Source organism: Podarcis tiliguerta (genome assembly GCF_965153285.1).
Source record: "Podarcis tiliguerta genome assembly, chromosome: 11".
In the NCBI taxonomy this organism is placed as follows: domain Eukaryota; kingdom Metazoa; phylum Chordata; class Lepidosauria; order Squamata; family Lacertidae; genus Podarcis; species Podarcis tiliguerta.
This window is the reverse complement of record NC_139544.1, coordinates 14,805,928-14,820,663: the sequence shown is the minus strand read 5'-3', so window position 1 is coordinate 14,820,663 and position 14,736 is coordinate 14,805,928. Positions and strand designations below refer to the sequence as shown.

Genomic DNA, 14,736 nt, shown 5'->3' with positions numbered 1-14,736 from the left:
CATAGGTTAACTACACCAGTCGTATGAGAATAATTTATGCAGCATAAAGGTAGAAATATGATGGCTTTATTTGAGAAGCTTGCTTCTTGAATAGAATGTCAATTGGAACAGAAAATACAATTCATGAATAATTCTGAAGTGAATTTTCTTCACTGGTCTTATTTTTGGGGGGATTGCTATTTGTGTTTCCTCTCTTCCTTTTCTCTACTTCAAAGTGAATGTTAGTAATCTTCAGCTGTATAATCTGATTTTTTAAAAACAGGTTTTCTATCTTTTTAATGACTGCAAGAAATAAATAATAGACTTTGATAGAATTACAAGCTTGGTGGATAAGAGGAATGCTGTGGATGTAGTGTATCTTGATTTCAGTAATGTTTTTGATAAAAACAAATAGTCTTACAGAGAAGCTGGTAAAATGTGGGCTGGACAAGGTAACTGTTAGGTGGTTTTGTAACTGATTGACTGACTAAACCCAAACAGAACTCACTAATAGTTCCTCATCCTCTTGGAAAACAGTGACTAGTGGGGTGACATGCTGAGGGTTCTGTCCTGGGCCCATTGTTGCCCAACATCTTTATAATGACTTGGATGAAGGAATTGAGGGAATCCCCATCAAATTTTCAGATGACAGCAAACTGGAAGGGGTAGCTAATGCCGCAGAAGACAGAATCTGGATTCAAGATGATCTGAACATATTGAAGAACTGGGGCCAAAATTAACAAAATGAATTTCAGTAGGGGCAAATGTACAGTTCTACACTTAGGCAGGAATGATAAGCTGCACAAATATAAGACGGGACACCTTTGCCAGTAATAAATGTGAAAAGAATTTAGGGGTCTTAGTTGACCACAAGCTTTACATGAGTCAACAATGTGATGCAGAAGCAAAACAAAGTAATAAACTAATGCTATTCTATGCTGCATCAACAGAAGTATAATATCTCAATCAAGTACCATTCTGTTCTGACGTAGTTAGACGCCACCTGGAGTACTGGGTTCTGGGCAGCACAATATAAGAAGGATATTGACAAGCTAGAACATGTGCAGAGGAGGATCTGGAAGCCAAGTCTTATGTGGAATGGTTGAGCGAAACGGGCATGTTAAGCCTGGTAAAGAGGAGACAGATACGATAGCCATCTTCAAATATCTAAAGGGCTGTGTCATGGATGGAGCAATTTTCTGGAGTGTAGGACCCAAACCAATTGATTCAAATTACAAGAAAGGTGATTCTGACTAAACATCAGGAAGAATTTTCTGACAGTTGGATAACTTTAATTCTGTTATCTTACTGAAAGCTGTTACACACGTAGCTGAGGGCAACCTGATTACCAGCTGAAGTAGCAGCGAGGGGCATATCTACATTCTACAAACGTAGCTGTGTGTGTATAAAAACATAGTACATACCAGAGCTTTGTTACACATTGCCTTGCACCTTGCTCTAATTCTTCTTTATTCTCTCTGCAGGGGGAGCATATTATCTAATTTCCAGAAGCCTGGGTCCAGAATTTGGTGGTGCAATAGGCTTGATATTTGCATTTGCTAATGCTGTTGCTGTAGCCATGTATGTTGTTGGTTTCGCAGAGACCGTTGTAGAACTGCTTAAGGTAAACAACTTTTTTCCAGTTTTGTTTTTCACAATGATAGAAATTTTACCATCCCTTTTCTACAATATAACTATGGATTGGATTGATCTGTAATTGTTGTCAAATCCACTACTCATGTGACGTAAAATCTATAATATTGAATGACTCATTTTTACACAGACATGTAAACAACCTTGGATTTGGTGCCCCCAGAGTTCTGGATGACAGGCAAAATACTTGTTGGGATCAGCCTTCGACCAAATGATTGTGACTTAGTTGCAGTAAAAATATATGCAGGATCCAACACTTGAAAATACTTCTGTAAGCCTATGGAGGGTTTAGTCCTATCGCTAAGCTTAATAGCGTTCCCTCCCCCCCCCCCCAATGCAGAGCAAAGTATAAAACTTAGAGGAAACATGCTCAGCTGTTTGAAAGGAATTGGAGTTTATTGGGGGGGGGTCTATTATGCCTGCAAGAGCCTATGAACATGTTTAGATCCTGGTCTGCACCTTGATCTAAGGTGTATGATTTTTAAAATAAATTTACTTTACTAAGGTAAAACATAGGGCCATTAACAAAGTTGAACCATTAAAATGTGGTGTTTAGTTCTGGTTCATGTTTATTAGTATTTCTGTTTTAAAAATCTGTAATTTTTTTGAAGTTGTGAATGTTTGACTCGATTTGTATGAAAAACGAACCCTACAAAAAGAATATAATAAATTCTTAAGAAAAACTTCTAGCACTTAATACCACATTTGCTAGGACTCAAAATCATATTTGATCACTGTTAGGGCAGAATTATTTCATAACAGGAAAGCGAACATATGGTGTCAACCTTGTCATAATTGTCTCTCTTTTCTTTCTGTAGGAACATAATTTAATTATGTTGGATCAAATGAATGACATCAGAATAATAGGAGCCATCACAATTGTTATTTTATTGGGCATCTCTGTGGCAGGAATGGAGTGGGAAGCTAAAGTAAGTAATAGTGATTTTGAAACATCTACTGCCCTGAAAAGCTGAACACCTTTTGAAATCTGCAAAGCAAGTGAAGTAAATATTGACTTGAACTTACATTGGAATTAGAATTTGGAATAAGATTTCTGGCTGCAGAATATCCTTGCAGGAAATGAACTTATTTATGTTCATTATACTGTTGATTAACAAACCAGGAAAATAAACCAGTTCATAAATTTTGCACTTGGGGAGGAATGAAGGCAGGGTGTTTAATGCATAGTTGAGCCAGTTGTGTGAGACTTTAATGCTACCTGCACAGTAACTATTTGGAAACTGAAACCTTATATTGGTAGAGTTTTGCATATTAAGTGTATTGTTCAAGGAGGTGGACTTATCCTTGGTCAGTCTGGCTCATGATATACATTAGTCCCATTATGTGGGTTTCCCTCATGCAGTCAAGTGTTCCCTTTGCGGCATCAAAAGGGGAAAGCAACAAGTATACTGCAGAATAGAGAGACCACCCAAAAACTTAGTACAATACTGAAAGGTTATTCTGCTGGTATAGGTGATGCATTCAAACAGATCCAAGTACTCGTGCAGAGACCAATGTGGTGTCTGCATTGTTAAAAGCACCCCTAACCTGTGTTTCAAAACTTTAGATGATATGTAAATTGGGAATATGAAAAGCAATCTTCAAGTGAAGCTTAATGAAAAGTTTTAATGTATTATCATTCTGGTTGCATAAGAAAAATATAATTGGGATTGTGAAGTGAGGGAGAGGTGTTTAAAAACAACAACAGAGGTCCTATATGCATACTCATGAACCTCACTGAGTTGAAGAATCTTACAAGTAAATGAGTATTTCATTGTGGACTGGGGATTTGGTCAAATGACAAATAAAATATTGATCAAATAATGGCCATGTATTTTTAAAGCATTGACATGAAACAATCACCAGTTTGATATTTCAGCTAATTACAAAAACAAGTTAGATATCTTTACAACTGTTCTCACATTTGCTTAAATAAATTCATTACAATGTTAGAAAATGCACATATTGAAACATAACATTTAATACTCAGACTCCACATAAAAGTCACATTTCTGTAAATACTTTAATGGTTACATCAGACATAGGCAAACTTGGCCCTCCATATCTTTTTGAGACTACAATTCCCATAATCCCTCACCAATGGTCCTGTTAGGTAGGGATGATGGGAGTTGTAGTCCCAAAAGATCTGGAGGGCCAAGTTTGCCTATGCCTGGGTTACATGCTATACAGAGGTAAGTATTACATATGTTGTAGATGTACTGAAAGTTACATTTTGATTCTCTCCTTTCCCCCAAAAACCTGGGAAGGCATTCTCATTCTCTATTTTACTTTAACAACTCTGTGAGGTATGTTGGACTGAGTATGTATGACTGGCTCAGCTTCATGGCTGGCTGAGGATTTGAATCAGAGCATTCCCAGTTCTAACCTGAGAAGGTTTGCTGTGCTGCCCAGTCTGCGCCAGGCTATACACTACAGGGCTAGGAGGCAAGGTGATTTCACTGCTGCCCTTGGGCTGTAATGTAAGCTGCCATCTACTCCATGGTCTTCTTGGAACATGTGATCTTAGTTTACCAGTTAATTGCCCAAGCCTACTGTTTACGTCCAGTTGTGCATGGATTTAGCTTGGATAAAAATGTATTTTAATTATGTTGATGACTTCTAAAATTACAGGCACAAATTGTTCTGCTTGTGATCCTGCTAGTTGCTATTGTTGACTTCATCATAGGAACATTTATTCCATTTGAAAGCAAGAAGTCTAAAGGATTTTTTGGCTACCAAGGTAAGGGAGAATGACCAAATATTAATTTGCTGGAAACGTAGCTGCAGTGGATATCTGAAAGATGTTGATATTTCAATTATGTTTCTAGTGGAAATGTTTGCTTTAGCCAAAGCTATAAGACTGTACGATATATCTGAAGAATGAATGCCTTGGTTCGTACGTCTATTGCAGGCATAGGCATCCTCGGCCCTCCAGATGTTTTGGGACTACAACTCCCATGATCCCTAGCTAACAGGACCAGTGGTCAGGGATGATGGGAATTGTAGTCCCAAAACATCTGGAGGGCTGAGGTTGCCTATGCCTAGTCTGTTGAGAGAGCAGGGATTTGGGTTCCATTTGTTATTTCATCATGCAACTCAATATGCTAATAACAGTTGATGCACAATTTCCCCTGTTGGATTGTGTTGGAATCAATGAAGGCTGCACAGCAACAGTGCTTAGGCAAGCAAGCGGCAATTACATTTCTTGCCCTGAAGGCTGCTCTGAGGATTGACTGATCCTCCAAGGGCCACTTGCAGCGTTGGATGTGGCCAATGCACACTCCCTCGCATGAGCACACTCACCACCACAGATAATGCACACATGTTCAAATTCATTCAGACAGCTGCCTACCCCCAAAACTCAGTTGAGTAGCTGAAGACAGGTGGGCTTTCTTCCCCCATGGCAGTGCTGAGCTTGGGAGGAGAGGATCTGCAATGAGGAAGAGAGCTACCCACTTACCTTGCAAAGGAGACTGCTCTCCTTCTGGTTAACACCATTGCAAGAAGGTCTTAAGGCTTATGAAACAGGAAGGAACATTCCTTCCTGTTTCCTAAGACATTCACGCAGTGATGTTGCGTCACAGAGACAAGGGCTTCCTTTGTAAGGTAAGTAGAGGCAGAGGTGCCTGGTTTTTGATGGCTGGCAGGCCCTCTGCAGCAAGGGATACCTCAGCAGAAATTTCAAAAAAGAAAACTGAATTTTGGGGGATCCGGGGGGGGGGGGGGGTGTGTGTGTGTACCAGGATAATATTTGGTAAGAAAAAAACCTTTTGTGGTAACTGGAGCTGAGCTGTGGTTTAGCCACCCCTGGCTAAAGGAATCGAACCCAAAAGCATTAACTTCTATTTTATATTTTCCAAGGAGACTGAACTATTTATGTCAACACAACACACCTACCTATGTACTTTCTCTATGTACTTTTTCCTGTATTCTAGAATCAAACTCACTTGGTCCACTCATTGCCTCTCGGCCTAATTTACCTCAAATATTTATTTGTGAGGAATAACATGAAAGAAACGTTCTTCTAGGAGGAAAAATGGAACAGAAATGTGGTTAATAAAAAAAAATGTTTTGGCTTACAAGAAGAGCTAAAGTGTTTTTTAACAGATTTCCTTCTTTGGGGATTTAAGAGGAAGTTAAGACCTCTGCCTTAACTGGTACATGCTGCTTAAGCAGTAAACACATCATAGAGACTATGAGTTTATGCACGGAGATCTTTCTTTGCTTGTCCCTAGCGTTTTCACCAAATCTTCCATGCCCCTGACAGGCAGCCAATTTTAGTAAGAGCTGGGAGAGCAGCCTTCTGCACTGTGTGTTTAAAGTTGAGCCTGACTTTTCCGTAAGCTGAAAAACAGGTGAAGCCAAACAGCACAACATGCAAAGGCTGGCGGTAGCTAGCTGCTGGAGGCTGGACATTTATTAATTTAAAAGCTATTTTAAAAAATGCTGGAGTATTGGAAAGAGGTTGCAGGATGTGTGGAGGTAGCCTAAGGAAGTTAAGAGTGGCACCTGCTGAGCCCCCTAGTGGTAGCTACTGTATAAAATAAGTACAATTTGCGTCCATCGTTTAGACTAGAAAGTCAGTCATCTCTCTTAGGCCTTCTCTAAACATTTGAGAGATTGTGCCCTGATTCTTAAGATTTCATAGCAGATTTTTTTAGTGATTGTGTAAATATCTACCTTTTATAATAATATAATGTTGTGATTATTTTGGGGTAATGTTGCTTGTATAATTTTATTGAATTGGATAATGTAATATCTCTTAATGGTGTGAAGGAAGGTAAATTAAATAAGGTCCAGCCTTCATGCTATGGGGAAGGGCAGATTTGTTGAATATAGGGGTGCCTATATTTCAGTTGTTAGGTTGCCGTGTAGCAAAGTTCTGTGTGCTTGGAAAACAAACATTTCTGCAAACAGCTAACGAAACAAAATCTTAGTGTTGAGTTTACTTGTGACACCTCTAATCTGAGGTGACTCCCTGTCATTTTACTTGCAGCTGATTAGGTGGAAGGCTAAATATTATGGACATTATACAAACACAGGTTACTATAATAAACTTTTTGTAACCTTCCTCCCTAACAGCTGAAATCTTTTATGAGAATTTTGGACCAGATTTCCGAGAAGATGAAACTTTCTTTTCAGTCTTTGCTATATTTTTCCCAGCTGCAACAGGCATTCTAGCGGGTGCAAATATCTCAGGTGATCTTGCGGTGAGTGGTTTTTAGTTTTGTTGCTTATTCAGTCAATTTGAACTGCTCCATAGATTCATAATGTGAATGTTTTTCCCCCTCCCAGGATCCTCAATTAGCCATACCTAAAGGGACCTTGTTGGCCATCTTAATTACTACAGTGGTATACATGGGAATTGCAGTATCTGTAGGTAAATAACTAAGTTTTACTTATTCATTCTTTGTAGACAACTTGATGTTTTGTATACTGCTGTAGTTCTATGTTGAAATTGATGTTTAGAGCTTTAGAGCTGAATTTTTATAGAACCTTCCATTATTTGGCTTTTATTCTTTGAATTGTTACAGGGGGCTGGATTAATGATTTTATAGCATTTTGATATTAAAGCAACATCAAAACATGTCAAAATCACAATGGTTTGAGCTCTTCTCTTCTACCATGTTACAGAAACAACCACTTAACAATACAGTTAATTTACAGTGCCTGTATGTTCAGGTCAATCCATCATAAATTATTGTTTCTTACCCAGAGTGCAGTTCACATCACAGATTGATGAGCATAAGTGTTTGTGTGTGTGTGTATATATATATATAGAGAGAGAGAGAGAGAAGGGGTAGATAGATAGATAGATAGATGGGGAAGGGGAAAGAGGGCTTGGCAGGATAAAAGGGGAACAAGAACTAAACAGAATTCCAGTGACTGGCCAGGTAAACCAGCAACCAGGCATTTAGTGACAGCATTATAAAAATGGATTTTAGATTTTTAAAATGAAATATTGAAAGGGGTATAAGAAAGCCAGTCCAAAGGTGAGGCAGTGAGGAAAATGTGGAATGTCGTTTTATCCAGTAGTGTTGTTCTTTTGTTTCTTGAAGTGATCAACAATGACTGCAAATTGAGCACAGACAGACGTTCAGAGTTCAGAGATTACTTTCTCCAAAGACTGGTTGAATTCCAGCATTTTCACTTTTAACTTCTTTCGGTGTCATCTTGTTCGTGCAGGCTACCTAAAGCTTTTTCGAAAAGTGGTATATCAATGGACTTAAAACATTGTAAAAGTCCAATTAATTCTTTCTACTCATGGCATCATGGCAAATGTATATATTGTCTGCCTTCAAATGTAAAGAGAACTTGTGCTCCAGGGTTTCTTAGTATTGGAGAATCTAGTTTGAGAACACAACTTCTAGCATTTTACAAAGTGTGGGAAGTCTTCAGCAAGCAAAGATGACAATCTTAATATCTGAAAGAAAAAGAGAGAATCAGCTTAAATTCCTGAGACTGGCTTTGAATTTGTTACATTTCAAGCAATAGGAACTATCTTGTGTACATATTTCTGCCGTGTCTTTTGGTCTAAACTTAAGGGGGACTCAAATTATTATGAAAGTTGTGATTCTCAAGATTCTTCAAGAGTTTGTGGGCTGAGTAAGATATTTATTACCCCTGTGCTTTTCGGCTTTGCTCTAACAACACAACACTATAGGTGAACGCATGGCAAAAAGTCCCCTTGTAGGCTTACTTTGCGGGAAAGTAGATACAGGACTGCAGCACCAACATTTATAATCCAAAAAGAATGAATGCCTTTATTGTTCACCTCTTTGTCAACAGTGCTATAGCTCTAAAATTCATTTTGTGACTAGCCATACTTATTTTTACAATAACTTTGGAGGGTAGAAGTAACTTGATTGAAATTTCAATTTCCATTAGAATATACCAAGGAGAAATATAATGCAGTTTGCTTTAATTGCTTGGAAGGTCACTGCTTCTGTTTCCCTTTGCTCTAGGTGCTTGTGTTGTTCGAGATGCCACTGGGAGCATTAATGACACATTTGTCGGTGAGCTGACAAACTGTACCACTGCAGCTTGTAAGCTTAACTTTGATTTCTCCTCATGTGAAAAAGAAGGGTGTCCTTATGGGCTAATGAACAACTTCCAGGTGAGCAGTGATTTCTAACCCTGAGATGTTCAACTGCAATTGCTTAAAATGTTTTATGCACTTTGTGCATGGCTTACAAAATACATGTAGATAAATCTTAATATACTGTAAATTAGGGAACGATGAATCAGTCTTATTTCTAGTCGGTGCCAACCATGTTCATAATACCCTTTTCCATCCTGTTCACATTAAACTGTGAGGGTTTTTTTAAAGCACCTGTATAAAGATTGGTATTTAAGTACATATTTTATTGGAGTACATTTAATTTTAAAATAGGTATTTTCATGCATTTTGTGCTGATAACGGCATCACAACAACTGGAGAAGTGCAATATCAAGATAATTACATTGCAGTCTGTGAATTAGTTCAAGGTGTGCAAACTAAATCATTTGCAGAGCACATGAAATAGATTAAAAATAGTGTATCTCCCTCACTCCACTTTGTGTTCACGTGCATATGAGAAAGAGAATGTGTGACTAGTGGTCAAAAGTTTGAAATGGCGCATTTCCCCCCTCTAAATAGAAGTCTGAAGTTGCAATCTGTCCACAAGAATAAGAACTTCACATGTGTAAAGTTCATAATCTCTAGATAAAACTGCTAAGTAGGGTCTAGTATGGTTTCAAAATGGAGGGGGTTGAGATTCCTGCATTGCTGGGGTTGGGCTAGATGATCCTTGCTCTACAACTCTAGGATTCCTCCTTTTTTCAAAGTGTAAACTATTTTGTATATTTAGAACCATTGTGGCTGGACGACAGGCTTTTGGAATATTTTAGAATGCTTAGTGTAAACACTTAGTGTAAACACGTGTTCCCACTGTCATTTCTGGTCAAACAGAGACCAGAGATGCAGGCTTTTGAAACATATTAAAAATTGCAAGAAAAGGTTTGACAAAGGCAAAAGTAGGAGAGATAATCACTCTTTTAAATTCCCTTTAATTTACTTTGTTGTCAGATTGCATCTGGTCATATTGACTACTTCACCTCTGTTCTAGATAGTCTGAATTTGACTCCTCCTAAGATCAGTGAAAGTCATAGCCATGATAGTCTTTCATATACTTAAGTATAATAGCTCAGTTAAGATAAAGTACTTAGGCCTTAAAGGGCTTTCATCTACTTACTTGGCCGAATTAGGTAACGAGTTTACCTTCTGAGATTATGTCACTTTAAATCAAAAGCAGCTGAAGCAGTTATCAGTGACTACTCTAAAACATTAGTGGGTGCTTTGACAGAAAGATACTGCAAAGAAAGAGGCAATTTATTCAGGAGTAGTAGTGCCAGACTTTATTTAAAAACTGGTATTTGTTTAAAAGTCAAAAATCTGGGTTAGCTGCATAGCTGGAGCGTGCCAATCAGATTTTCAGTATTTTTAAAACAGAAGTTGGCTTTCTTCAAAGTTGTCAGTTGTGTGCAGAACAGCAGTACTGGTATTATCTTGAATATACACAGTTTCATTGGAAAATAACCCCCAAACTTGCAGCATGACAGTTCTGCAAAAGCACTCCAGTTCAGAGTAATGTACATAACCTACAAAGCATGGCTGCTATGCAGTTCCACCCACCCCCTTTAATGTGAGGCTTGTGCAGAAACTTCATTGAAAGGGAGGACGTTATGCAGTTGCTCTGATTATTGATCATATTTTCCCCCCAAATAACTCATTGGCAGAAGAGATTTCTTCTTCAAAGCCAGTATTTAGCCTGTTGCACTACATTCACTATTTACGAAAAGTAGTAAACAATGACAGAGCTGCCAAAGTTAAGAAATAACTCACAGATCATTGTTGCTTGCTTTTATTTTAAAGCATCTATGGTTTCTGGTTGCTGTCCAAAGATTTAAAAGCAGCATGGTCCCTGCCTTAAGGATTAGAATACAGAACAATAAAAGATGAGGAAGGAACAAGAAATGAGCAAATTCAGGCACTTAACTATTCGTAAAGCAATGTTAGTGCCTTCTCTGAATGCTCTAATAGTTGTCATAGTGTTTGAAAATTGTGCATGCTGTTTCATATTAACACAACGTTGCAACAAAGGTGTTAAGTGTTTGAACTGCCCTTGTTAAAGTTACATTCTTATTCCAGGTAATGAGCATGGTATCAGGATTTGCACCTCTGATATCAGCTGGTATATTTTCCGCCACCCTTTCTTCAGCATTAGCATCTCTTGTCAGCGCACCTAAAATCTTCCAGGTAAGAATTTTGAGTTGTTCGTAGCAAGCCTGATCAAACTTGAATTTTAGATATATATTCAAACATTACTTTTCTAAATCCTAAGGATGTGCTGTTTATTCACTGTTTCTCAATATACTGTTTGATTGGTCCCATAGCTAAACTAAGAAATTAAGGCTTTCAAATGTATTCTATTAACACGTGTTTTTCAGTCACTGACTGTTTTTCGGATCTCAAGATGTGTAGGCACTCAGTTTCCATATTGAAAACAATTTGATTTAGGCTTGCATAAAGGTGGCGCTGTGGGTTAAACCACAGAGCCTAGGATCAGAAGGTCGACGGTTCGAATCCCCGCGACGGGGTGAGCTCCTGTTGCTCAGTCCCTGCTTATGCCAATCTAGCAGTTTGAAAGGATGTCGAAGTGCAAGTAGATAAATAGCTACCACTCTGGCGGGAAGGTAAATGGTGTTTCTGTGTGCTGCTCTGGTTCGCCAGAAGCAGCTTAGTCCTGCTGGCCACATGACCTGGAAGCTGTACGCCAGCTCTCTTGGCCAATAAAGCGAGATGAGTGCCGCAACCCCAGAGTCGGCCACAACTGGACCTAATGGTCAGGGGTCCCTTTACCTTTTAAAGGTAACAAGATTGTAGCAATGCTGACTTCCGCTGTTCACCATCTAACTTTTCCCATGGTACCTCACTGAATTAGTGATGTCTGCAGTTACTACACTTTTTATGTTAATTGCATTCTTCACATGGCATTGCATTATTCAGATTTGATGCCTCAGTTTATATCTATGTGACCATAGTTTAATTGTTAACATCTTCTTTTTCTTCTTCTAGGCTTTGTGTAAAGACAATATTTATCCTGGCTTCCTGATGTTTGCTAAAGGCTATGGGAAAAATAACGAGCCTTTACGAGGATATCTGCTGACCTTCTTGATTGCTCTTGGATTCATATTAATTGGTTGGTTAATACACCATTTTAAAAAGAGGGATATTTCTCTGTGGTATAAGTTTATCTGGAGCATCTAATACGGTCTATGTTGTCTAATCCCATGCAATAATTATCTGGTTTACTATGAATAGAGGATACATAGCCTGTTTCATGGAGAGGGAATGTACCCCAAACCACTAATGTTGGTGGCTTCTGTTTGGGAAAACTAAGAACACAGGAGCCCTGCTGAATTATCCCTGTTGTCCAGCATTGTTTCCTAGAGTGGCCAACATGCTACTATGAAAGGCCACAAGTAAAGCATGAAGGCTGTTAGCCCTGCCCTGCTGTTCTTCCCCAGCAACTGGTGATCAGAGGCATAATGCCTCTGATTCTGGAAGTAATATATAGGCATCATTAATAGTAGCCATTAGTAGCCTTATCTTAAATGAATATTTTCTAATCCCTCCCAATGACGGCCATTGCCATATTTTCTGGAAATGAATTTCCATCGTTTAAGTCATTGCATAATCTTGGAGAGGGACTGCAGAGAGCCCACACTCAAAGGAGCAGTTCTGTTCTTATCACAGCTATTTATTGTAAAATTTAATATAATTCTCCATTTCTTTTCTTTTTTTACAGCTGAACTGAATGTAATCGCTCCCATTATTTCCAATTTCTTCTTGGCTTCCTATGCCTTAATTAATTTCTCTGTATTCCATGCTTCTCTTGCAAAATCTCCAGGTATGAATTTTATATTGCTTCTCTTGATCATTTGAAATCAGTGACGGCAAAAGCATCTTTTAAAAATGCCTTTAATTTATAATTTAAGTAATTGCACAACATGTTGAACTTGATTTTTTTTTTAAAAAAGTGTAACTGTTCAGCTAACTAGATTGTGGATAGCAATCTGCATGAAAGCAACTTGAAATTTTATGATATGCACTATGGGTTGGTTTTCCTGCAATGCTAAGCCAAACTATTGCTTAGTGCAAAGACATGAGAACGAAGGTTCCTGGAGAGGAGATTGTGGCTGCTGTGCTCCTCCTCTGACCCTCCTTCCACTGCTGTGACCCTGGGTCTGTGGTTTGTCTGATTCAAAGTGGATGTCTGAACTGAAATTCACTGAAAGTGATTTTGAAAGTGATTGCATGTTCCAGGTAAATAATAAGAGAATAAGGACAGTAGCAGGCCACTGAAGAGACTAAATATTGAACCATATCTGACCATTACATTTTTAGTTTTAATTCAGTTAGTTGAATTCAATTAGTGTACATTTTTAGTTTAAATTCAATTGAATTTAGTTCAGTTTTCAATGGCAGTGGCCTACACCTGATAAAGAAGTGCTTTCCTTACATTCCTTTGAACTGTTCATTTTATCTTACGGAATATTATCTGTATTTATACCACCGATAATTGAGTGTTTTCCCTTAACTCTGTTCCTTTCAACTTGTGTTTTTGCTAAGGATAGTGAAACTTTTCCTTTGGTTGCTCCCTCCAGACAAACCACAAGCGGTAAGCCCCAGGACAAATTTTGGTAGCTGCTCATGGTTTGTCTGGTGCAAGAGTCAAGCTATCACTTAGCTCATGAAACAGTGCTAGAAACTGAGATATGAAAGCTAGGAGCTAAATGGCACCTTCAAGCTAGGTTATGGTCGCAGCAATGGGATGTCTAGGCACGCTTTTTTATAACAAGAATATAAAGCTGAAAATGAACTTCAGCAAAAATCTTAGGTTCATTTTTCACATGGTCTAGTCCTCATCTGAAGACTGCAAAACACACACACACACAAAAAAAAAACATGCTTCTCCTTCCTGCCCCCTAATATTTTTAAGAGGACCTTAAGAGAGTGGCTGGAAGTGGGGAGGCAGAAAAAGGTCCTCCCTTCCTTTCACACTGCAGTTTTAATCTGAAATCTTAGGTGCACTGCTCTAATGAAATTCTCTGTTGCAAAATCTGCCTGGAACAAAGGGAGTTTCAAATGCTGTCATGAAAGTGTAGCAGTGGGAGGACCCAGAGGTGGCGCTCAGCAGCTGTGATCTCCTCTTCGAAGACACAGATTTAAGCCATGGTTTAGTTTAGTGTAATGTCCAGACCAAGGCAGTGTACCACTTTTCATACGTTGCTCTAGTTTGTTGGTATTTAATCATGTGCATATCATACACACAACCAGAATGTTGGCAACTTGCATGCGTTTATGCTGTTAAAATGCTGGGGGATGTGGGGGTTGTGGACCCACACTGAAGGGGAAGCTTTCTGTTTGTACTCTTAATTTCTGTGTTTGCTTTTTGAATAGGCTGGCGTCCTGCTTTTAAGTACTACAACATGTGGGTGTCCCTAGTTGGAGCAATACTTTGCTGCATAGTGATGTTTGTCATTAACTGGTGGGCAGCACTCCTCACATATGTCATCGTTCTAGGACTCTACATTTATGTAACTTACAAGAAGCCAGGTGGGTGCATGTCTAGGAGACACTAGGCCAATGACTGGATTTATGGTTTGATTCAATGCTGTTTTTAAACACATTCAGTCTACTTCATATACAGTACATGATTTCCCTCTGTTTCCCTTCAGTGCTATTTAACAAAAGAAAATTGACTAGGCTCTGTAAATTGTATTAACTTTGTTTAAAAGGTGACAGGGAAAGTGGTAGATATTCAGAAAGTGTATGAGCTTGGTGGCCATTTTCCTTAGGAAACCCTAAATATTTGTGTGACAAAAGTGGGAAAGTACAGTGTCCTTGAAAGAAACACTTTGACAAACTAGAAAAGGAATAGCATTAAGAAACCTATTTTGATAGCTTAGTCTTTGTTCTGTGGATTCTGACATGAAAGACAGTATTGGTGGTTAGGATTGAGCTGGTCAGAAGGCCTTCTCTGAAGTAAGCAGTCAGGA

The 14,736-nt window shown here is 38.6% G+C and overlaps 1 protein-coding gene across 2 annotated transcripts in view; it reads left to right on the top strand.

Moving 5' to 3' along the window:
• Positions 1 to 14,736, top strand: part of SLC12A2 (solute carrier family 12 member 2) — a 50,526-nt gene that overhangs the window by 18,890 nt on the left and 16,900 nt on the right. For both annotated transcript variants that reach the window (XM_083403703.1, XM_083403704.1), the window contains exons 5-14: positions 1,464 to 1,603; positions 2,451 to 2,561; positions 4,264 to 4,372; positions 6,715 to 6,842; positions 6,928 to 7,012; positions 8,598 to 8,749; positions 10,823 to 10,930; positions 11,750 to 11,873; positions 12,483 to 12,584; positions 14,138 to 14,293. In XM_083403703.1, coding sequence (XP_083259829.1) covers positions 1,464 to 1,603; positions 2,451 to 2,561; positions 4,264 to 4,372; positions 6,715 to 6,842; positions 6,928 to 7,012; positions 8,598 to 8,749; positions 10,823 to 10,930; positions 11,750 to 11,873; positions 12,483 to 12,584; positions 14,138 to 14,293 — 1,215 coding nt within the window. The remainder of the gene's footprint in view (positions 1 to 1,463; positions 1,604 to 2,450; positions 2,562 to 4,263; positions 4,373 to 6,714; positions 6,843 to 6,927; positions 7,013 to 8,597; positions 8,750 to 10,822; positions 10,931 to 11,749; positions 11,874 to 12,482; positions 12,585 to 14,137; positions 14,294 to 14,736) is intronic.